At 51.6% G+C, this 19,062-nt stretch overlaps 1 protein-coding gene across 1 annotated transcript in view; it reads left to right on the top strand.

Annotated features, from left to right (window-relative positions):
* The window catches only part of CACNA1B (calcium voltage-gated channel subunit alpha1 B), a 179,472-nt gene that overhangs the window by 140,355 nt on the left and 20,055 nt on the right, over positions 1 to 19,062 (top strand). Inside the window, exons 37-38 of the mRNA XM_027766260.1 lie at positions 1,823 to 1,967; positions 13,930 to 14,057. Of these exons, the coding sequence (XP_027622061.1) occupies positions 1,823 to 1,967; positions 13,930 to 14,057 (273 nt within the window). The remainder of the gene's footprint in view (positions 1 to 1,822; positions 1,968 to 13,929; positions 14,058 to 19,062) is intronic.

Raw genomic sequence — 19,062 nt, 5'->3', positions numbered from 1 at the left:
GCTGTTCCTCTCCTCCCTCTGCGCCCTCTTTCCAAAGGGCTGTTGGTGTCTGCCATAGGCCAGGCCAGCCTCCACGGCCCTTTTCTGTTCCCTGGTGATGGCCGAACAGCTCTGGTGAGGCTGCGGCCAGAGTGACAGGGAAGGCAGAGGTGCCCACAGGTCTCCACAGTGTGTAGCCTCCACTTCCATGGTGTCGTGTCGACCAGTGGCCATGCAGCAGCAGGTTCAGGGCCCGTGAGCCCCTGCACTGTCATCATGTCATGGGTGCCACAGTCTCTGGGCTCCTGGGTGCAGTGAACAAAGCAGCTGGTGGAGCCTTGAAGGGCTGAGGTCCCTTGGCACAAGGTTCATGGCTGACTGGGGGAAGGCTTGGTGCCAGCTGCTGTGCTGGGGCAGGGTACTGTCTGCAGATGGCGCTGTAAGACCCTCTGGTCTTGGCAGGGACCTTGGGGTCTAGGGCAGGGGTCTGCCGCTTGCTACCCATGACCCACAGATGAAAGAGAAGTACTTCACAGGGATTTATGGTGGAGGAAGGGCTGGCCTCAGATCCTGCCTTGGTTTCTTTCCCAAGGTCTCAGATCGACCTCACCACTTCTGTTCATTTCCATAACTGCGTGGCTGCTACAAGGCCAGCTTTGGGGTGCCCGGCGCAGTCCTTCCCACCCTCAGGCGTGGTCAGCTCTCGGTGGGCCATCTCAGACCTAGACACGCTTTGCCGAGCTAGCAGAGACCGTCTATTCTTGCTGCTTCGTGTGAAATGGACGCGCTCTGGGAGGCTGGCGCCCCACAGTGGTGCTGTCTCTTTGGGCTTCTGCTGTGGCACTAAGTCTCTTTCTTCATTTACGAATATTCCATCTCATGCCACAAAGGCTGTCAGGGAGACCTCTGGAGTCAGCCTTTGTTTTGAACCTCGATCTGAAAGGTATTTGTTCTTCCTGAGCCTTGTGTCATGTGATGCGCCCTCCACGTCAGGCCCCACGTGGGCTGGAGTGCAGCCCAGCAGAAAGCCCCATCCTGGCCATCGTCAGGGAGCAGTGGCCAGGTGGGTATGTGGAGATAGGACCCAGGTTCTTGCCCTCCTGCTGCAGTGTGCCCAGGGACATGAGTCCAGGCAGGATCCCAGTGGCTGCCCAAGCCCAGGGTGGGCATGTCCTTGAGGGTTTGAGGCAGCTGGAGTGGACTGAGCAGGGGCGAGGCAGGGGGAGGTCATGGGAAGTGTGGACAGCAGGTCCTATGGGCTGTGGACCGTTGTGTGAATGCTGGGTTTTCTGGTGAGTGGGAGGAGTCGCCGGACAGGGAGGTGACCGGATCTGGCCTGTGCTGTAGACCCACTGGGTTACTGTCTGGGGAGGCCAAACACTGTCATGCCAGCGTGGCAAGAGACCTGGAAGAGTCTGGCTGTCTGAAGGTGGATGAGCTGACAGATAGGCATGGAGAGAGGGAGGAGCAACAGGGACTTTTCCCAGTGCTGGCTGAGCAGCCGGAAGGATGGCCACCACATCTCGAAACAGGGTTGGCATGGCACGAGCCTGGGCGGAGGTCAGGGCCCAGCCAGGTTCCTGTCCACAAACAGATGTCCCTGTGGTGCTGGCTCCTGGCAGTGAGAGGAGCTTTCGGTAAACACGCTCCTGGGTTGACACTCAGGGTGGAAATCTACTGCCAGAGGTCCTGAAGAGACAGCCGTCCTCCAAGGCCTTTTGTGCGTGGGGGGAACCCAACTGTCCTGAGGCTCAGGCCCCAGTCCTGGCTGGCGAGGCTCTGGGTACAGCCGAGGCTGTCCCTTCCCAGGCCCCTGTGGGTCACAGCTCTGCCTTCTTCTCAGGAGTGCCACCGGGGAGGCCTGGCATGAGATCATGCTGTCTTGTCTCAGCCACCGGGCCTGTGACAGGCTTGCCAACGCCAGCGAGTGCGGGAGCGACTTTGCCTACTTCTACTTCGTCTCCTTCATCTTCCTGTGCTCCTTCCTGGTGAGTCCCGTCAGGTGCTGTCCCAGGGCCCACGCCTGACGTCTTGTAGTTCTGAGGCCCTGAGGCCTCCTGCCGACCCCAGCTTCGACTCAGGCACATCTCAGCAGGTTCCATTCAGTCACTGGCCCTTGATTTCTTAGAGATGGTGTCTTCAGGCCTAGAAAGGACTCACTCAGTAATGAACTCCCAGGGCCCCTCCTGGGCTCCCACAGAAAGGAGCTGCCTTTCCAGGGGGCTTCTGCCCTGTGGTTTTCAGCTTCTAGGGTGTTCACCATGGTGCTGGGACATGCACAGCCGTCCAGAGAGGCTGGCCGTCTGAGCCCAGGGTGTGGGTTTGGTTTCTAGTTTGGTTCCCAAAAGCCTCTGGGACCTTTGAGCAGGAGTAGGGACATGATCTCTTTGGCTGTGGTCTCCATGTGGGTGGTGAGGGCAGGGCAGCAGTAAGCAGGAGCTGATTGGCCTAGAGAAGGCAGTGAAGGGTGGCTGGGGTCGGGGGGAGCTGACAAGATGGGCGACAAATATGGTGCTGGTCCCTGGAAACACCAAACCTTTCCGTGGAAGTCCAGGCAGGGCCCATGGGAGCTCGTTACCGAGCAGGTCCTTTCTGGGACTAACGTGGGTAGGGCACCTTCTCTGGGGAGGGCAGGTGCGCCACAAGAGGGAAGGGGTGGGAGGAGGGACTACAGAGTGGGCTCAGGAGGGAGTCGAGACGCCTGCCCTCTGGCCCTGGCTCTGCAAAGTTTAGTCCACTGTCCCGAGTGCCACTGAGAGAGGCAGGTCCCGGGGCCTCTGCCCAGGCTCACCAGATCCTGGATTCTGAGCTTTAAGACGCTCTCGAGGTGACTCTGCGTGTGCTAACCTTTGAGGAGCATTGACATGGAGAAAGAATGTGGACCCCAATCCCAACAGGACGGAGAGATGGAGGAGACAGGTGTGGTGTGGTGTGTCCCACTGGGGTGCGCTTCCCCCCGCCCGCATCTGTCTCCTCCCTCTCTGGCAAAGAAAACAATAAAACAAGAATGTGGCGTGAGGAAAAGGCCGAGGACTGCCCAGGACCACACAGGGAATGAAAAGAGAACTGGGTCCGGACCTGAGGGTCTAGTCAGGAAGGCAGGTGCAGCAGGCTGAGAGGTGCCCGAGACCAAGGAAGATCTATCTGGAGAGGGGCAGGCTGAGCAGCCCCTGAAATGCTGGGAAGTAAAGTAAGATGGTGACTGAGAAGGGGGAGGCCGCTGGCGACCTTCATAGAAACAGTTTCCTGTTGCTCTTGGTGAGACAAGTCTCGCTGCCATGGATCAGGAGACAGGGAGAGGTGAGGGGATGCTGCAGGCCGTGCCCAGACTCTTGAGCAGGGGCCCAGGCCATGGGAGCTGTGCTCTGCCGTGTCCACCTGGGCACCGTGGGAAGGGGGGGGTGTCCAGAGTGGGGATTTCCCAGCCACATGTGAGGAGGGAGAGAGAACCCAGAGAGGTGTGGTCATCTGGGTGGTGTGTGGGGGGGGTGCTGGACTGGGTGCTTATCGTCCGGGGTTCAGGTGTGGAGGAGGGAGCTGAGGGTGGGTGATGTGTGGTGAGGGTGAGATGCGTGCAGTGAGGCCTGGCCGGGTCCAGGAGAGAGTCGTGGGAGTCAGGGACCAGCAGGTCAAAGGGCAGAGAAGGAGCAGCAGCGGACCCACCTCTGTGGAGCGATGGGAAGAGTAGACGTGGGGACAAACAGAAGCCTGCAGGGGGAAGGACAGTGGGCGACGTGAGCTCTGAAGAGCAGGTTTTCAGGAGGTGAGGGGGCATGTCGTGTTTCAGCTGGAATGAGAGCAGGTGAAGACCCCTCAGGAAGACAGGGAAATGAGAGTTTCTGCTGATTGTTGGCTGGGAGCTGGGAGAGTGCAGCAGACAGTGGGGACAGTCAGACAATTGTGTGCACCTGTGCATGCACGTAGGTAGAGGACCAGAAAATTCCAGGGAGCCGCATTTTAGTCATTGCCGGGGATCAAGGGGAGGGTTTGCATGTTGGGTCTTCTCCTGATCTGTCAGAAGACCCCATGGGCAGAGGTAGGTGGGCTTTTAGGAGAACCACTGTCTTGTAGGTCTCTGTACTCTTCCAAGACATCTGTTATTGCAAGAGCCAGTCCGTCCAGGGGCACAAAGCCCAGCCCACTGGGCCGGCCTGGTCATGCAGCAGGCTGCAGAGAAGAGGTTCCACAGAAAGCCCCGTTCACAGTGCCATGCCACTAGAGAGCCCATACACCCCAGACGAGGTGGGGTGAATTGAGGAGTCCCCAGGTTTGGCTGTCACTCTCCTTCGGAAATGTATTTGGGGCCTGTTTTTTGCATCTTGTTTCTATGGACCTGCCTCATAGCTTTTGGGTGACACTAGTGCCTTGTCCTTGACTGAAGCAGACAAGGAATGTGGCTGGAAGCACAGCCTTCTGGCACCTCCTGAATAGGTGAGACAAGTATGCTTTGAAACACATTGGTCTCATCTGGTCTGATAGAGGAGTCAAAGTAGAAAAAGACGATTATGATTTTGGGGTGGGCTGCAGGGTTATGTCTGGCTGAGATTCAGTTGCCTTGATTAGAATAATAAAAATGAGATCAGGGGCCAGCAGGTGGTGTGGTAGTTAAGGTGCTGGACTCCCACATGGCCAATGGTGGTTCGAGTCCCAGGTCTGATGGCCTGAAAGTCATGCCAGGGGCTTCTGCATGCATGCCCAAATCCAGAGAAGGGATTGCGACATGGCCATCCCCCTGACTGGGCGGGGGACTGGGCGGAGGGGGGGTTGTCATTTCTCACTTCTCCTCTCTCTGTTTCTCTCTGTCTCTCTCCAGTGAGCACACATGCCCTATGACAAATAAACAAACAAACAAAAACAAAAAACAAACAAAAACCTAAACTAAAACTAAAGAAAGAAAGAAGGAATAAGATCAGTGACAGCACCCTGCTAATAAGGGTCGCGTTAGCCGCCACGGAAGGCCTTTGAGAGCGCACTCTCTTTTGCTAACAGTCGCGCGTTGGTCTTACAACAGAGGAATGGAGGCCTGGAGGTGTTAGATATCTTGGGCAGCTCATGTATGGGACTCATGCTACTGAATGGACCAGTTCCTGAAGGAACAGAATGTACTATTTCTACACAAAAAGAAGTAGAAAGTGAGAACAGACATACAGCAAATAAAGAGGTTGAGCAAGTAATTAAAAATATCCCAATGAGAAGAAGCCTGAGGCCATTTAATGGTGAAAAGATAGTCTTTTCCGCTACTGCTGTAGTAGACGTGGGGACAAACAGAAGCCTGCAGGGGGAAGGACAGTGGGCGACGTGAGCTCTGAAGAGCAGGTTTTCAGGAGGTGAGGGGGCATGTCGTGTTTCAGCTGGAATGAGAGCAGGTGAAGACCCCTCAGGAAGACAGGGAAATGAGAGTTTCTGCTGATTGTTGGCTGGGAGCTGGGAGAGTGCAGCAGACAGTGGGGACAGTCAGACAATTGTGTGCACCTGTGCATGCACGTAGGTAGAGGACCAGAAAATTCCAGGGAGCCGCATTTTAGTCATTGCCGGGGATCAAGGGGAGGGTTTGCATGTTGGGTCTTCTCCTGATCTGTCAGAAGACCCCATGGGCAGAGGTAGGTGGGCTTTTAGGAGAACCACTGTCTTGTAGGTCTCTGTACTCTTCCAAGACATCTGTTATTGCAAGAGCCAGTCCGTCCAGGGGCACAAAGCCCAGCCCACTGGGCCGGCCTGGTCATGCAGCAGGCTGCAGAGAAGAGGTTCCACAGAAAGCCCCGTTCACAGTGCCATGCCACTAGAGAGCCCATACACCCCAGACGAGGTGGGGTGAATTGAGGAGTCCCCAGGTTTGGCTGTCACTCTCCTTCGGAAATGTATTTGGGGCCTGTTTTTTGCATCTTGTTTCTATGGACCTGCCTCATAGCTTTTGGGTGACACTAGTGCCTTGTCCTTGACTGAAGCAGACAAGGAATGTGGCTGGAAGCACAGCCTTCTGGCACCTCCTGAATAGGTGAGACAAGTATGCTTTGAAACACATTGGTCTCATCTGGTCTGATAGAGGAGTCAAAGTAGAAAAAGACGATTATGATTTTGGGGTGGGCTGCAGGGTTATGTCTGGCTGAGATTCAGTCGCCTTGATTAGAATAATAAAAATGAGATCAGGGGCCAGCAGGTGGTGTGGTAGTTAAGGTGCTGGACTCCCACATGGCCAATGGTGGTTCGAGTCCCAGGTCTGATGGCCTGAAAGTCATGCCAGGGGCTTCTGCATGCATGCCCAAATCCCGAGAAGGACATGGCCATCCCCCTGACTGGGCGGAGGAGAAGGGATTGCGACATGGCCATCCCCCTGACTGGGCGGGGGGGAGGGGGGTTGTCATTTCTCACTTCTCCTCTCTCTGTTTCTCTCTGTCTCTCTCCAGTGAGCACACATGCCCTATGACAAATAAACAAACAAACAAAAACAAAAAACAAACAAAAACCTAAACTAAAACTAAAGAAAGAAAGAAGGAATAAGATCAGTGACAGCACCCTGCTAATAAGGGTCGCGTTAGCCGCCACGGAAGGCCTTTGAGAGCGCACTCTCTTTTGCTAACAGTCGCGCGTTGGTCTTACAACAGAGGAATGGAGGCCTGGAGGTGTTAGATATCTTGGGCAGCTCATGTATGGGACTCATGCTACTGAATGGACCAGTTCCTGAAGGAACAGAATTTACTATTTCTACACAAAAAGAAGTAGAAAGTGAGAACAGACATACAGCAAATAAAGAGGTTGAGCAAGTAATTAAAAATATCCCAATGAGAAGAAGCCTGAGGCCATTTAATGGTGAAAAGATAGTCTTTTCCGCTACTGCTGTCAGAAAAACTGAATATCCACATACAAAGGAATTAAATTGGGGGAATGGAGGATGGCATAATGGTTACCTTGCTGGACTCCCACAAAGTCGACCATGGTTCGAGTCCCAGACTCAATGGTTTAAACTCATGCCAGGCATGTGTCTGCCCAAAATCTTGAGGGGAGAATGGAGAAGGGGTTGCACATGACCATTCCCCCTTGCGGGGTGATTTCTTGCTTTTCATCTCTCTGTCTCTCTCTGTTTCTCTGGTGAGCACCATATGGCAAATATCTCTTAAAAAAAAAAAAAAAAAGAATGAACTTGAATCTTTGGCAGTACCATGCACAAAGACGAACACAAATCAATCAAAGACCTAAATGTAAGAGCTAAAACTATAATATTCTTAGAAGAAAACACAGGGGGTAAATCTTTTTGATCTTGTATCTGGCAAAGGAGCCTTAGACTTGACTCCAAATCACAACAAAAGAAAAAATAGATAAACTAGACTACCCCAAATTAAAAGCTTTGCGCATCAAGGGTACTCGAACAGGATGAAAAGACAACCCAAGGAATTTGAAGATGTTTGCACGTAACGTACCTGACAAGGTATTGACATCAGAACATATAACGAAGTACAACTTAACCAAAGTCCAGTTAGGAAGTGGTCACAGGACTTCAAAAGAAAAGATAGTCTGTATCTGGACTCATCAGAGATGGTGAGAGGTAGCACATCCTCTCCGCAGTATTTCGATTATGCAAAAAGAAAAGGACGAGCACTGGCAAGGGTGTGGAGACACTGAAGCCCTTGTGTGCTGGTGACCGGAGTGTAAAATGATGCGACCGTTGTTGAGAACAATATGGCAGTTCCTCAAAATACTGAAAAAGAATTATAATGTGATCTAGCAGTTCCAACCTGGTATATACCCAAAAGAACTGAAAACGGGCACCCAAACAGATATTTATACACCCATGTCTGTGCAATAGCCAGAAGATAGGAGAAGCACTTTTCATCAGGTGAATGAGTACACAGAATGTGGCATGAACATGCAATAAACTATTATTCTGCCTTAAAAAGTAAAAGTGTTTCGGAGACAGCAGGTAGTGTAGTGGTTAAGGTGCTGGACTCCCACGCGACAGACCATGGTTCAAGTCTCAGACCCAGCGGCTTGAAACTCACACCAGGCACGTGTGTGTAATGTGCCCCAAATCCTAAGAGAATGTAGAAGGGATTATGGCGTGGCCATCCCCTCAAGGGGTGACTTCTTGCTTTCTGTCTGTCTGTCTCTCTGTGTCTCTCCAGCGAGCACACATGCCCTAATAGCAAAAATCTCTTTAAAAAGAAACAAAAATGTAAACGTGTCCTGGTACATGCTAGTGTTAGTGACCTTCGTTCAGGGAGAGAAGCCAGCCACAAAAGGACAGGCACTGCCGGAGTCTGTTTATACGCGGTGCTGCTGTGGTCCCATTCACAGAGATGGGAAGAATGTGAGTGCCTGGAGCGGGGGCGGGGCTGGGGCTGAGCGTCTGGAGGTGGTGGGGTGAGGGTTGCACAGCTGCATAAGGGTGCTGACCTCTGTCTCAGGCTGTTATTGCTTTAGCAGAAATACCCGAGCCTGGGTGATTTTATAAAGAAAATAGAAGCTTCTTTACAAACTCGTGATCCTGGGGCTGGCAAGTCCCAAGCCCTCAGCCTGCAGCGTGGCTGACGAGGGCGCAGAGGACGGGAGTGTGTGCCCTGACCTGTTGGGAGCAGCCAGTTCTCGTGAGCACTGACCCCTTCTCATGAGAGCTGGCACTCAGTGGGACTTGAGAGACATCGTTAATCTGTTCACGAGGCTCCTGCCTCCCCGATGTGTCACTGTGACCCGCTCACCGCCCCTCGCACCTCACCCTGACGCTGCGTGAGTGAGGTTTTCACTTAAGACTGTTAGAATACTGTCAATATGGTCAAGTCCCAATTTATGAGTTTCTGGGGGAAATACTCAGACCTCTACACTTAAAAATGGTTAAAATGGTAAATTTTATGCTATGTACATTTTACCACATTAAAAAATTGTAATTAAAAAATGAACTAACAGTAAAACCCTTCCCCAAGTAGGAGGTAAGCGAACACCTCCTGTCATAGTCTACGGCACCAGCACTACCCCACCTGTAACCACAGCCAAAGATGCCTCAAAAATAACGTCTTTTATGAATATAGACAAAAGAATCCTCCAAAAATTACAGCCAACCCTTGAACAACAGGGGCTAGGGGCGCTGGCCCTCAGCACAGAATTTCATGAATAGCTTTTGACTTCCCCAAAACTTAACTCCTGATAAGCCTACGGTTGACCAGAACCCTGACCCTTAATGTAAATCAGTTAACACATACATTGTACGTATATATATATATATGTGTGTATATATGTATATAATATGCTATAATCTATATAAAGCAAACTAGAGAAAAGAAAATGTTACCCAAAAAATCATAAGGAAAGGGAAATACATTCCCAGTACTGACTGTTTAAACTAACATATTTACAGAAAACCTGTGTGTAAGGAGACCCACGCTACCTCAAGGTCGGTCATGTGGCACGTAGGGGAGTCCCGTCCATGACATGTCGCGGACACGAGGCGGGCCCATGGTGAGAGCAGGACTGTACTCACCCTGCCGCCCAGGGATGCCATAGCGTGGCTCGTGTATTTGTGGAGTGCTATCACTCAATTACGTTCAGTGCACGGGACTGGACGATAGTAACTGGCTTTGAAACTGGTTTATGTGTTTTCTATACTGTGCTTTTATCATTCCGGGGGAGGGCGGGGATTTCACTTTCCTTCTCTCCGGCCAGCATCCATACCCATAGCAAACCCAGAAAGAGAAAGAGCTACGGTAGAACAGTGTGTACTACGCCCCACTTACTGCATCCCTGGATTGTATCATTTTCTCTTGTGCTTGATTTAGATCTTGTATTGTTTTGTCCCTCATGACCCTTCCAGTGGGACAAAATGTGGAGGTGAGAGACAGTGATATTCATGACCCTGACCCTGTAGGCCTATGCAAATGTGTGCGTTTGATCTTAGTTGTTATCAAAAACATTTAAAAAGAGAAATGTAAAAAAAAAAAAAAAATCAAAGGAGAAAAAGCTCATGGAATAAGGATATAAACAAAGAAAATATTTTGGTATGGTTGTGCTGTGTTTTACAAAAGCTGAGTGTTATAAAATATTGGAAATTTTTAAAAAATTTATAAAGTTAAAAGCTATATAGTAAGCCTTATTATTTATTATTTAGGAAATAAAGATATTTGAAAAATAAATTTAGTGCAGCCTAACTGTACAGTGTTTATAAAGTCTATAATCATGCACAGTAATATCCTGGGCTTTCTCATGCACTCACAGCTCATGCTCACCCAGAGCAACTTCCAGTCCTGCAAGGTCCATTTTAGCAAGTGCCCTACACAAGCGCACAATTGTTTATCTTTTATGCCATGTTTTTACTGTACCTTTCATATGTTTAGATACAAATCTAATGCTCAAATGCTCACCTTTGTGTTTCTGCCTACAGTATGCAGACAGTTCTGGGCTGTACAGGTGTGTAGCCTAGGAGCGATGGGCTGGACCACATACCTGGTGTGTAGTGGTCTGCACCACCTGTTCATGTAAACACACTCTGTGATGCCCACACAACAGAGAACTCACCTAACAATGCACTTCTCCATCAGTAAGTGTACATGGCTGTACTAGCAAACCAATTCCAAGAACATATTAGAGGAATTCTACACCATGATCAAGTGGGATTTATCGGAGGAGTGCCAGGGTGGTTCAACATAAGGAAGCCAGTTAGTGTAACATATCACAGTACTGGAATGAAGAAAAGCCACATGGTCATCTCAATAGATGAGGAAAATGCATTTGACCAAATAAAATACCCTGTCATGATAAAAAGAGAATACTTATCAAGCTAAGAATAGAAGGGAATTTTCTTAACCTGATAAACGACTTCTGTGAAAAACCCACATCTAACATCATACTCATTGCTGAAAGCTTTCCCCCAGAGTTTGGTAACAAGATAAGGATGGCCATTTTCAACATTATGGTGGAATCTATTCAACATCATGATGGAAGTCCTAGCCAGAGTAATTGAACAAGTAAAACAAAAGGCATCCAAATTGGAAAGGAAGAAATAAAACTCTCTGTGTGCAGGTATGATTCGATGTATAGAAATTCCCAAGGAATAAACACAGACACTCACAAATAATACTATTAAAGCTAATCAACCAATTCATCAAAGTTTTAGGGTATAAAATCAGAACACAAAAATCATTGGTGTTTCTATTTGTGGGCAGTGGATAACTTGAAAAGGTAATTAAGAAAACAGATCTATTTCAAATAGCATTTAAAAGAGTAATACCTAGGGATAAATATCCAAGAAGATGAAAGTTTTGTATGATGAAAGCTACAAACATTGTTGGGCAGACATTAAGGAAGACTTAATTAAAGGGATCACATGTCCATGGATTGGAAGATTTTTTTATTGTTAAGATGCTAATACTCTCCATGGGACCAGCAGGTGGTGTGGTGGTTAAGTTGCTGGACACTCCCACATGGCTAACCACGGTTTGAGTCCCAGACCTGGTGGCTTCCTTTGTCCCTTTCCCTCCCTCTTTCTCTGTGTGTGTGTCTCTCTCTGGTCAAATTTAAAAAATAAATAAATAAATGAATAAATAAATAAATAAATTAAATAAATAATTTTTTTAAAAAGATGCTAATACTCTCCTAAGTGGTGGATAGATTAAATTAAATCCCTATCAAAATCCCAGTGGACTATTTTTTTTTCCCCAGAAATAGAAAAGCAGATTCTCAAACTTTATGTATGTATTGTAAGGGGCCCCTAAATTACACAACAATATTAAAATAGAAAAACAAAGTCAAAAGAGTCCCATTTCTTCATTTCAAAACTTGCTACAGAGCTTTAGTAATGCAAATAGTGTGGTCTTGGCATAAGGACATGTACGAATAGAAATGGGAGTCCAGAAATAAACCCAAACATCTAGGGGCAATTCATTTTTTTTCTTTCTTTAAAAAATGTTCCTGCAACTATTTTTTCCCTACGAGCAAAAACATGGAGGAAGAGAGACAGACAGACAGACAGCACCCCCTACAGGGTCTTTTTTTTTTTTTTTTGGAGAGGCTTTTTTTTTTTTTTTCGCTATAGGGCGCGTGCACTCGCCAGACAGACAGAGAGAGACAGAGAGACAGAAAGCGAGAAATCACCCCCCGGGGGGATGGTCACGCCGCAATCCCTTCTCCTCCATTCTCCTCTCGGGATCTTGGGCACACATGCACATGTGCCTGGTGTGAGTTTTAAGCCACTGGGTCTGGGACCCGAACCGTGGTCAACTACGTGGGAGTCCAGTGACATAGCCATTACGCTAACTGCTGGTTCCCTCCCCTACAGGGTCTTGATGCCACAGTCCATCCTCACCTTCAGACAGCACATGATCCTGGGCACGGGTGTGCCTGGTGTCCTCAGGGTGGTCTGTGGATGTGGCCCTGGGGCCTCCCATGTGGGCCAGCTTCACGCAGGTCTGTGCCTTACCGCTGCCCACAGCCAGGCCCCAGTGACCAGCTGGTCTTTGGCAGGGGTGCTAATGTGGAGGGAATTCACTTTCTTTCAATGACAATTCAATGGAGAGAGAATAGTCTCTTCAATAAATGAATGATGTGGAGAAAACTAGGTATCTATATGCAAAAGAATGAGGTTGGACCTCCTACCTCCATATGCAAAATTAACTCCATGATCAAGACCCAAATAGTGTAAACTATAAAACTATTATAAGAATAAGTAGCGAGTGAATCTTGAAGACCTCAGCATTGGCGGTTGAATTAGATTTGACACCAAAATCATAAGTAACAAAATTAGAAAGATGAATTGGACTTCATAAAAAATAAAAGACTTGTGGGCCAGCTGGGGGTGTGGAGGTTACGACACTGGCCTGTGCTGTTTGGGTCTCAGACCCAGTGACTTGAAAACCACTCTGGGCGCACGTGTTTGTGTGCCCAAAATCCTGGCAGGAGTCTAAAGGAGAAAGGATTGCAGAGTGGGGTGGCCATCCTCCCTGGAGGGTGATTTCTCATTCTCCTCTGTCTCTCTCTGGCTCTGTCTCTGGTGAGGACATGTACCCTATCACAAAATAATCATCATAGTAATGAAAGAGTTGTGCTGATGTACAAGGGACATTCCTAAATATGTGGGAATACAGTTTACAGGATGAGAGAAAATATTTACTACAGTAATACTTTCTAAAAAGCCGGAGGGTGTGGAGAAATAAGAACTGTGGTATGTTGCTGGTGGGAATGAAAATGTAGCAACCTTTGGAAAGTTGTCAGTTCCTCAACAGATTAACATAGAATGACTAGTACCCAGCAGTTGTGCCCCTAGGCACATACAGATGTATTGTATGTCAATATTTAATGATACTAGCCAGAAGGAGGGAAGGACCCAGTGTGCCTCGGGACATAGTCAGCCATAGAAAACAGTGAAGCCTTGGCATGTGTCACAATGCGGATGGATGAGCTTGGAAACACACATGAGTGACAAAAGCCAGACAGGAAGGTCCCACCTGTGTGGTCTCTGTCACCACGTGCATATCAGAGTGGACACATCTATGGAGCTAGCAAGGAAGCTGGTAGTTGCAGGGGGCGAGGTGAGAGGGAATGGCCGGAGATTAATCGATGGGTATTGAGTATCTTCTGAGGGGACAGAAAGTTTTGAAACTAGAGAGGTGATTGCACAATGTTGGACTAAATTCCACTGAATTGTGTATTTTAAAATGGCTAATTGTATGTGTGTGAATTTCGACTTAATTTTAAAAAGAACACAAGTTGTTGGCCTGTGCATTCACTGAGAGCTGAAGGGTGTGGGGTGTGGGTAGGGTGGACCGGCCTGGATGAGGGCTGGGCAGAGTGGGGGCAGAAGCCCCCAGAGGACAAAATGCCCGATAGAGATCAGTGTTTGGGGCCGGCGGCCGGGGGGGGGGGGTGAAGGGCTCTGCTACCCTGACAGCTTCATGCACAGGTGTGGCTGGAGGGAGGGGCTGGAAGAGGGCAGGCTGAGGTCTCTGTGTCACTCCCTCTCCTCCTGTCCTGCAGATGTTGAACCTCTTTGTGGCTGTGATCATGGATAATTTCGAGTACCTCACACGGGACTCGTCCATCCTCGGGCCACACCACCTGGACGAGTTCATCCGGGTCTGGGCTGAATATGACCCGGCTGCGTGGTGAGTGACTGGCGCTCTGCAGCTGTAGGCCTTTGAACACCGCCCACATACGTGTGCTCTGTCACATGGAGCCCGGGACCCGTCTTGTTCCATGGAGGGTGGGCCGGCACCCCAACTGCTGCCTTTCCTTGGCTCTCATGTGCCTTGTGCATCTCCTGGGCTGAGAAACCGTCTTCTGGGAGCCTCTGGAGGGTGCCTGGGTGTCATGGGAGGATTTTGGGGGGCTTGTGAGACTTGGGGCTCTTTTTTTTCCTAGAGGGCATGTGTGTGGTCACCAGAGAGAGACAGAGAGACAGAGAAGGAGAGAAGAAAGCTCCCCCTGTGGAAAATAGTCACACTGCAATCCCTTCTCCACCTCTCTGTCTTTGGGGGATTTGGGGCACACATGCGGACGTGCCCGGGTTGTTTCTCAAGCTGCTAGGTCTGAGACTCGAGCCATGTGGTTGACCCTGTGGGAGCCGTTGTCTGAAGCACCAGCCATAGAGTCAGCTTAGAGACTAAGGCTCTTCCCGAACAGGTTACTACCGCCTTCGCTCCAGACCTGTCACAGACGGAGCTGGGGAGGGCTCTGTAGGAAAGGGTGTGGAGACCGCACTGCTGCCCCATCCTTGTGAAACTTGGAGGGACTCAAGAGCATAAATAATGTGCGGTTTAAGGGTGTTCTCCTTGAGGGGCTCAGGAGTCTCTCCCTTGGGGACAGGAGCTGACGTGCCCAGCCTGCTGCATGTGGCAGGCACATGGTAAACTCTCACTGAAGTCAGATGAGACCAGGAAGGTACTGGTATCCTCATGGAGGGAAAGGATACTCGTGTGGCACAAGTGAGGGGTGACCTGTCCCCAGCCGGCCGGGAGCACATGGGGCAGCTGTGGTCAGGAGGTGGGCCCGTCTGAGACTGCTGTGTGGGCAGCCCTGCTCACCCAGGATGTGCCTTCACCCTCAGGCTGAGAGCAATCCGGGGGAAAGGGTAAAGCGGCAGGACTCCTGACGACTGTGTCCACCCCTTATCTACTCTCTCACTCGTGCACCTGAGTAGAGTTCACACGGAGATGGGGGGCTGAGAGCCGTGCTTTGGGTGACGTGGGCCTGCCGTGTGCTGGGGCAGTGCTCAGAAAGTGTGGATGAGCAAGTCTCAGGCTGGGTGGGCAGCCACACTTCCTGTGCCTCGAGACGTGAGCAGAGTAGCTACCTGCGCCCCTGTGCTGCAGGAGAGGCCTTAGGAGGTGGTTGGGCCCCTGGTGCCCAGCTCATACTGCCCACAGAGCCTCTTGGGTCCTGCTTTTTTTCCCCATAAATTGAGGCTAAGCATAGAAACGTGCCCTGGAAAACACAGAAGGCTTGGGCGCTTGGCTGCCCCTCGCCTCTCTTCGCCTTTCTGCACCACTCATCAGAGAGGGTCCAGAAGGTACATGAGGCCCCCTCCAGTCCAGGAGGGCTCTAGAGCAGTGTCAGGGTCCCTGGACTGATGCCTCTTGTTCAGGCTCTGAGAGTCTCTGTGTGTTCCATTTTAGTGGAAAATGTCAGAGCGCCACAGATCTGTGTGGTGTGCTGTGCACGGCTGTCTCCGTGGCTGCAGAGCGTTCCTTAGGTCTGATGCTTCAGTGCTCAGCGTGGCTGTGGTCAGGAAGGCCCATTGGTTGGAGGGGAGACTGACCTGAGGCCTTGAGCTTGTTAAGTAAAGGCAGGAGAGACTCAGTGAGTCCCAAGTGGGACCCCAACTGTGCTTTCTAGAGACCTAGAAACATGTTTTCTGGAGGAGACTGCTACGGAAACAGCTGCTTTCTAGGTGGTAGTTGGAGCTGAAGGGCAAAAGCAGGAAGGGGGTCTCCTAGATCTTCATGAGCTATACACCCTGGCCGGCCCAGCAAGGGCACCGGGCAGCCTGCATTTTTGGGCTGTGTGTGCAGTGAGAGCTCCCGCTGTGTCCCAAGCTCTGGGCCCGGCAGGCGTGGGCAGCTGGGGAAGTGACAAGGAAAGAGCACTCAGTGGGGCAGCCTCTCATGGGCGCCTATGCCAGGCCATGCCCAGACCCACAGGCTGTGAAGGCGCAAGGACATGATACCTCTGCTCCCAGAAACGACCCAGGCACAAATGCAGCTGTCTGCAGATGACTGGGAAGGCAGAGGGTCTGGCAGAGTAGCTGAGCAGATTGAGTCTGGACCCCCTGCTGGTACCTCCTGCCGAACAGCAGTCTCCATGGCAGGTGTAGGGATGTGTCGTCTTAATCTCCCATTCAGGTGTCCCATTCTTTGGGAGATACTTTGAAACCACAACAGAACTGTGACATGTCCTGTTTTGTGTATGCATGCATGTGTGCACACATGTGGCTGCATGTGCATCCACAGCGTGGACAAGTGTGCCTATGTGTGCATATAAGCGGTGCATTTGTGTGCATGTGTGCACTGTTCTAGCACTGTATGCATGTGCATGTGGATATGTGTATGTGCACATCGGTGTGTGTACACACATGCAACACAAGTCACATGTGCACACTAGTGTATACATAGCATTTTGTGATGTGTGTGCACACGTGTGATCATGTGTATGAACTGCATGGTTGTGTATACATGCCTGTGTGTGCATACTCATGTGTTTGTGTGCTCACACCTCAATACTGTGTGTGCACACATGTCCATGTGCTTGTGCACACATGTGTGCCCTGTGTGCACACACATGCAAGCTGTGGAGAAATTCGGAAGGTGTGGACTGGATCTCTGGTACGGCCTTCCGCAGCCTCCCTTTGGCTGTCATCTGACACCCTGTGGAGTGCAGACACTCAGAGAATCGCAGCCTTGGTTCCGGAAAAGCATTTATTCCTTTGAGGTCCATTCGTCTGTCTGTCTGATAACATTTTCCGAGCGTCTCCTGTGTGCTGGGGTAGGGCCAAAGGCAAAGCAGGCATTGTTTGAGCCCACAGACTGTGCTCAGAGCTGTCAGCCTAGCTGGGCGAGGGGACAGCTGAGTGGCCATAGGGCGAGGCCAGACCATATCTGGGAGAGTCTGCGTCTGGCTTGGTGAGTCCGAGGAGATGGCAGGGGAAGCCGAGGCAGCACAGAGGCCCGGGGGGGCGGGGAGGGGGCAGACCGTATCGGTCTGTAGAACATTGTGAAGGGGCTAGAGGAGGCTGGGACAGGTTGAGGAGGGCCACACACTTTGATTTTGCTTTGTGGATGGGGGGGTAGGTTTCTGAATCTGGAAGTGACAGTGTCAGTCTGCTGTTCTCACCTGTGGCAACTGGCAGGTTTGGTCAGAGACGATTATGGAAGCTGGGGGCCCCTTGTGGGGCCAGGGAGCTTAGCAAGCACCTCGGGTGAGGCCACAGTGGGGCTTCCTTGCTCCCTCCTCGTTTCCAGCACACAGCGTGCAGCTGGGTGGACCGACGGAGTTGCAGTGGGTGCTGGCCCAGGATGAGGGAGCCTGAGCCACAGCGGCACGTCAGGGGAGGCCGCAGAGTACCCAGGGAGATGGGGCAGTCAAAGGCTTATGGCTCAGTGCCCCCGAGGTTGCTGTGACAGTGCCTGAGCTCAGAGGAGTCTCCTAGAGACCAGTCACTAACAGGAAGGAGGGTATGGGGAGCCCAGGAAAGACTGACCGACAGCCACGGTAGAGCAGGGGCTCAGCATGGGCCAGCCATGTAGACCTGTTCTGCTCCTGTGGAACACACAGAAGTTCTGTATGGAGAGTCTCTTGCCTGGGTCGGACTCCGGGCGTCACCCTAGTACTGCTGGCCCTCCTGGGGGTCTCCAGCCCCAGAGGGAGCTCCCTGTCTGGCCACACCTCTCACCCCACAGCACACTGTGCAAGGCACAGCTTCCCACAGCAGGCGGGGCGGCGGGTGGGACGGGCTCCCTCGTTCCTTGTTACCATAACCTGTGACATTTCCTTTCCAGTTGCCGGATTCATTATAAGGATATGTACACTTTGTTGCGTTGTATTGCGCCACCTGTTGGCTTAGGGAAGAACTGCCCTCGTAGGTTGGCCTACAAGGTTTGCAACTTCAGAGCCTCCATCCGACATACTCCCTGCCCGACCGCAAACACAGCACACACTCCCTGCCTGGTTTGGGAATGAAGACACCTCACCTGTCTTTCCCCTGCCCCGCCCTGCCCCGCACCCCAGCCTCCTGGACGCTTTGGCTCCCTGTCTAATCTCCCCCATCCCTCCAGCTGGCACAGAAAGCTTTCTGGCTGGCCATGAGGGCTGGGACCAGCCGCTGGGTAGGGGCTGAGGGTCAGGTCTCGCCTGTGCCATGGAACAACGGTCTAACCCGGCTTTTTCTCTGAGCTCTCAAGGGTGGACTCATGGTCAGACAGGTCAGAGGCCCTGGGCGAGGGGAGGACGGGAGGAGGGGAGTGTGGGCACAGGTTACCAGCACGGCTGTCCTTGGGGCTGGGGAGCCCCGGCACCAATCCTCCCCTGGGGAGGAGGGGCAGAGGCAGAGGAGCCCAAGGACAAGCCCTCCGGCTCCACTTCTGGACCTGTCTGCTCAGCTCAGGCAGGAGCCCAAGGGTAGCACCGAGATGAAGGTGAGGCCCGAAGAAGGCCCACCGAGGAGTCTGCCTCCTCCTAGGCTGCCTGAGTCTGGCCGCGCTTCTGGGACTCCGAGCCCACAGGCAGGTGTACCTGGCCCAAAAGTTCTGCTGGGCTGGCCCCTCCTCTTCAGGAAGCCCCAGGCATTGGCCCCAGGCACTGCCCGTGATGCTCAGGCCACGCACCGGAGGCCCCGTCCCAGCCCAGCTCCCCTTCCCAGCCTCTCCCAGCTCTGCCCAGCCCTGCCCCCCAGCAGCAGCCCCGCCCTGGGCGGCCTCGGGCGTCTCTGGGCTTGGAGCAGGACTGGCCCCACAGTCAAGTGTGGCTCGAGAGCTTCAGGGCTCCCTCTAGTTGGCTAGTTTGTTTTAGATTTTTCTCACTTTCAGCCTCTAGCCTTGTTCGGAAGCAACCTGGCTGCTGTTTTCTGCTGTGGCTCTTAGCTGCAGCCTCACCTGCCACAAGCCTGCCCGCGCCCCG

Source organism: Tupaia chinensis, unplaced genomic scaffold (genome assembly GCF_000334495.1).
Source record: "Tupaia chinensis unplaced genomic scaffold, TupChi_1.0 Scaffold142100_1, whole genome shotgun sequence".
Lineage (NCBI taxonomy): Eukaryota > Metazoa > Chordata > Mammalia > Scandentia > Tupaiidae > Tupaia > Tupaia belangeri.
The sequence above is the reverse complement of the archived record's forward strand: the minus strand, read 5'-3'. Positions and strand labels throughout refer to the sequence as shown.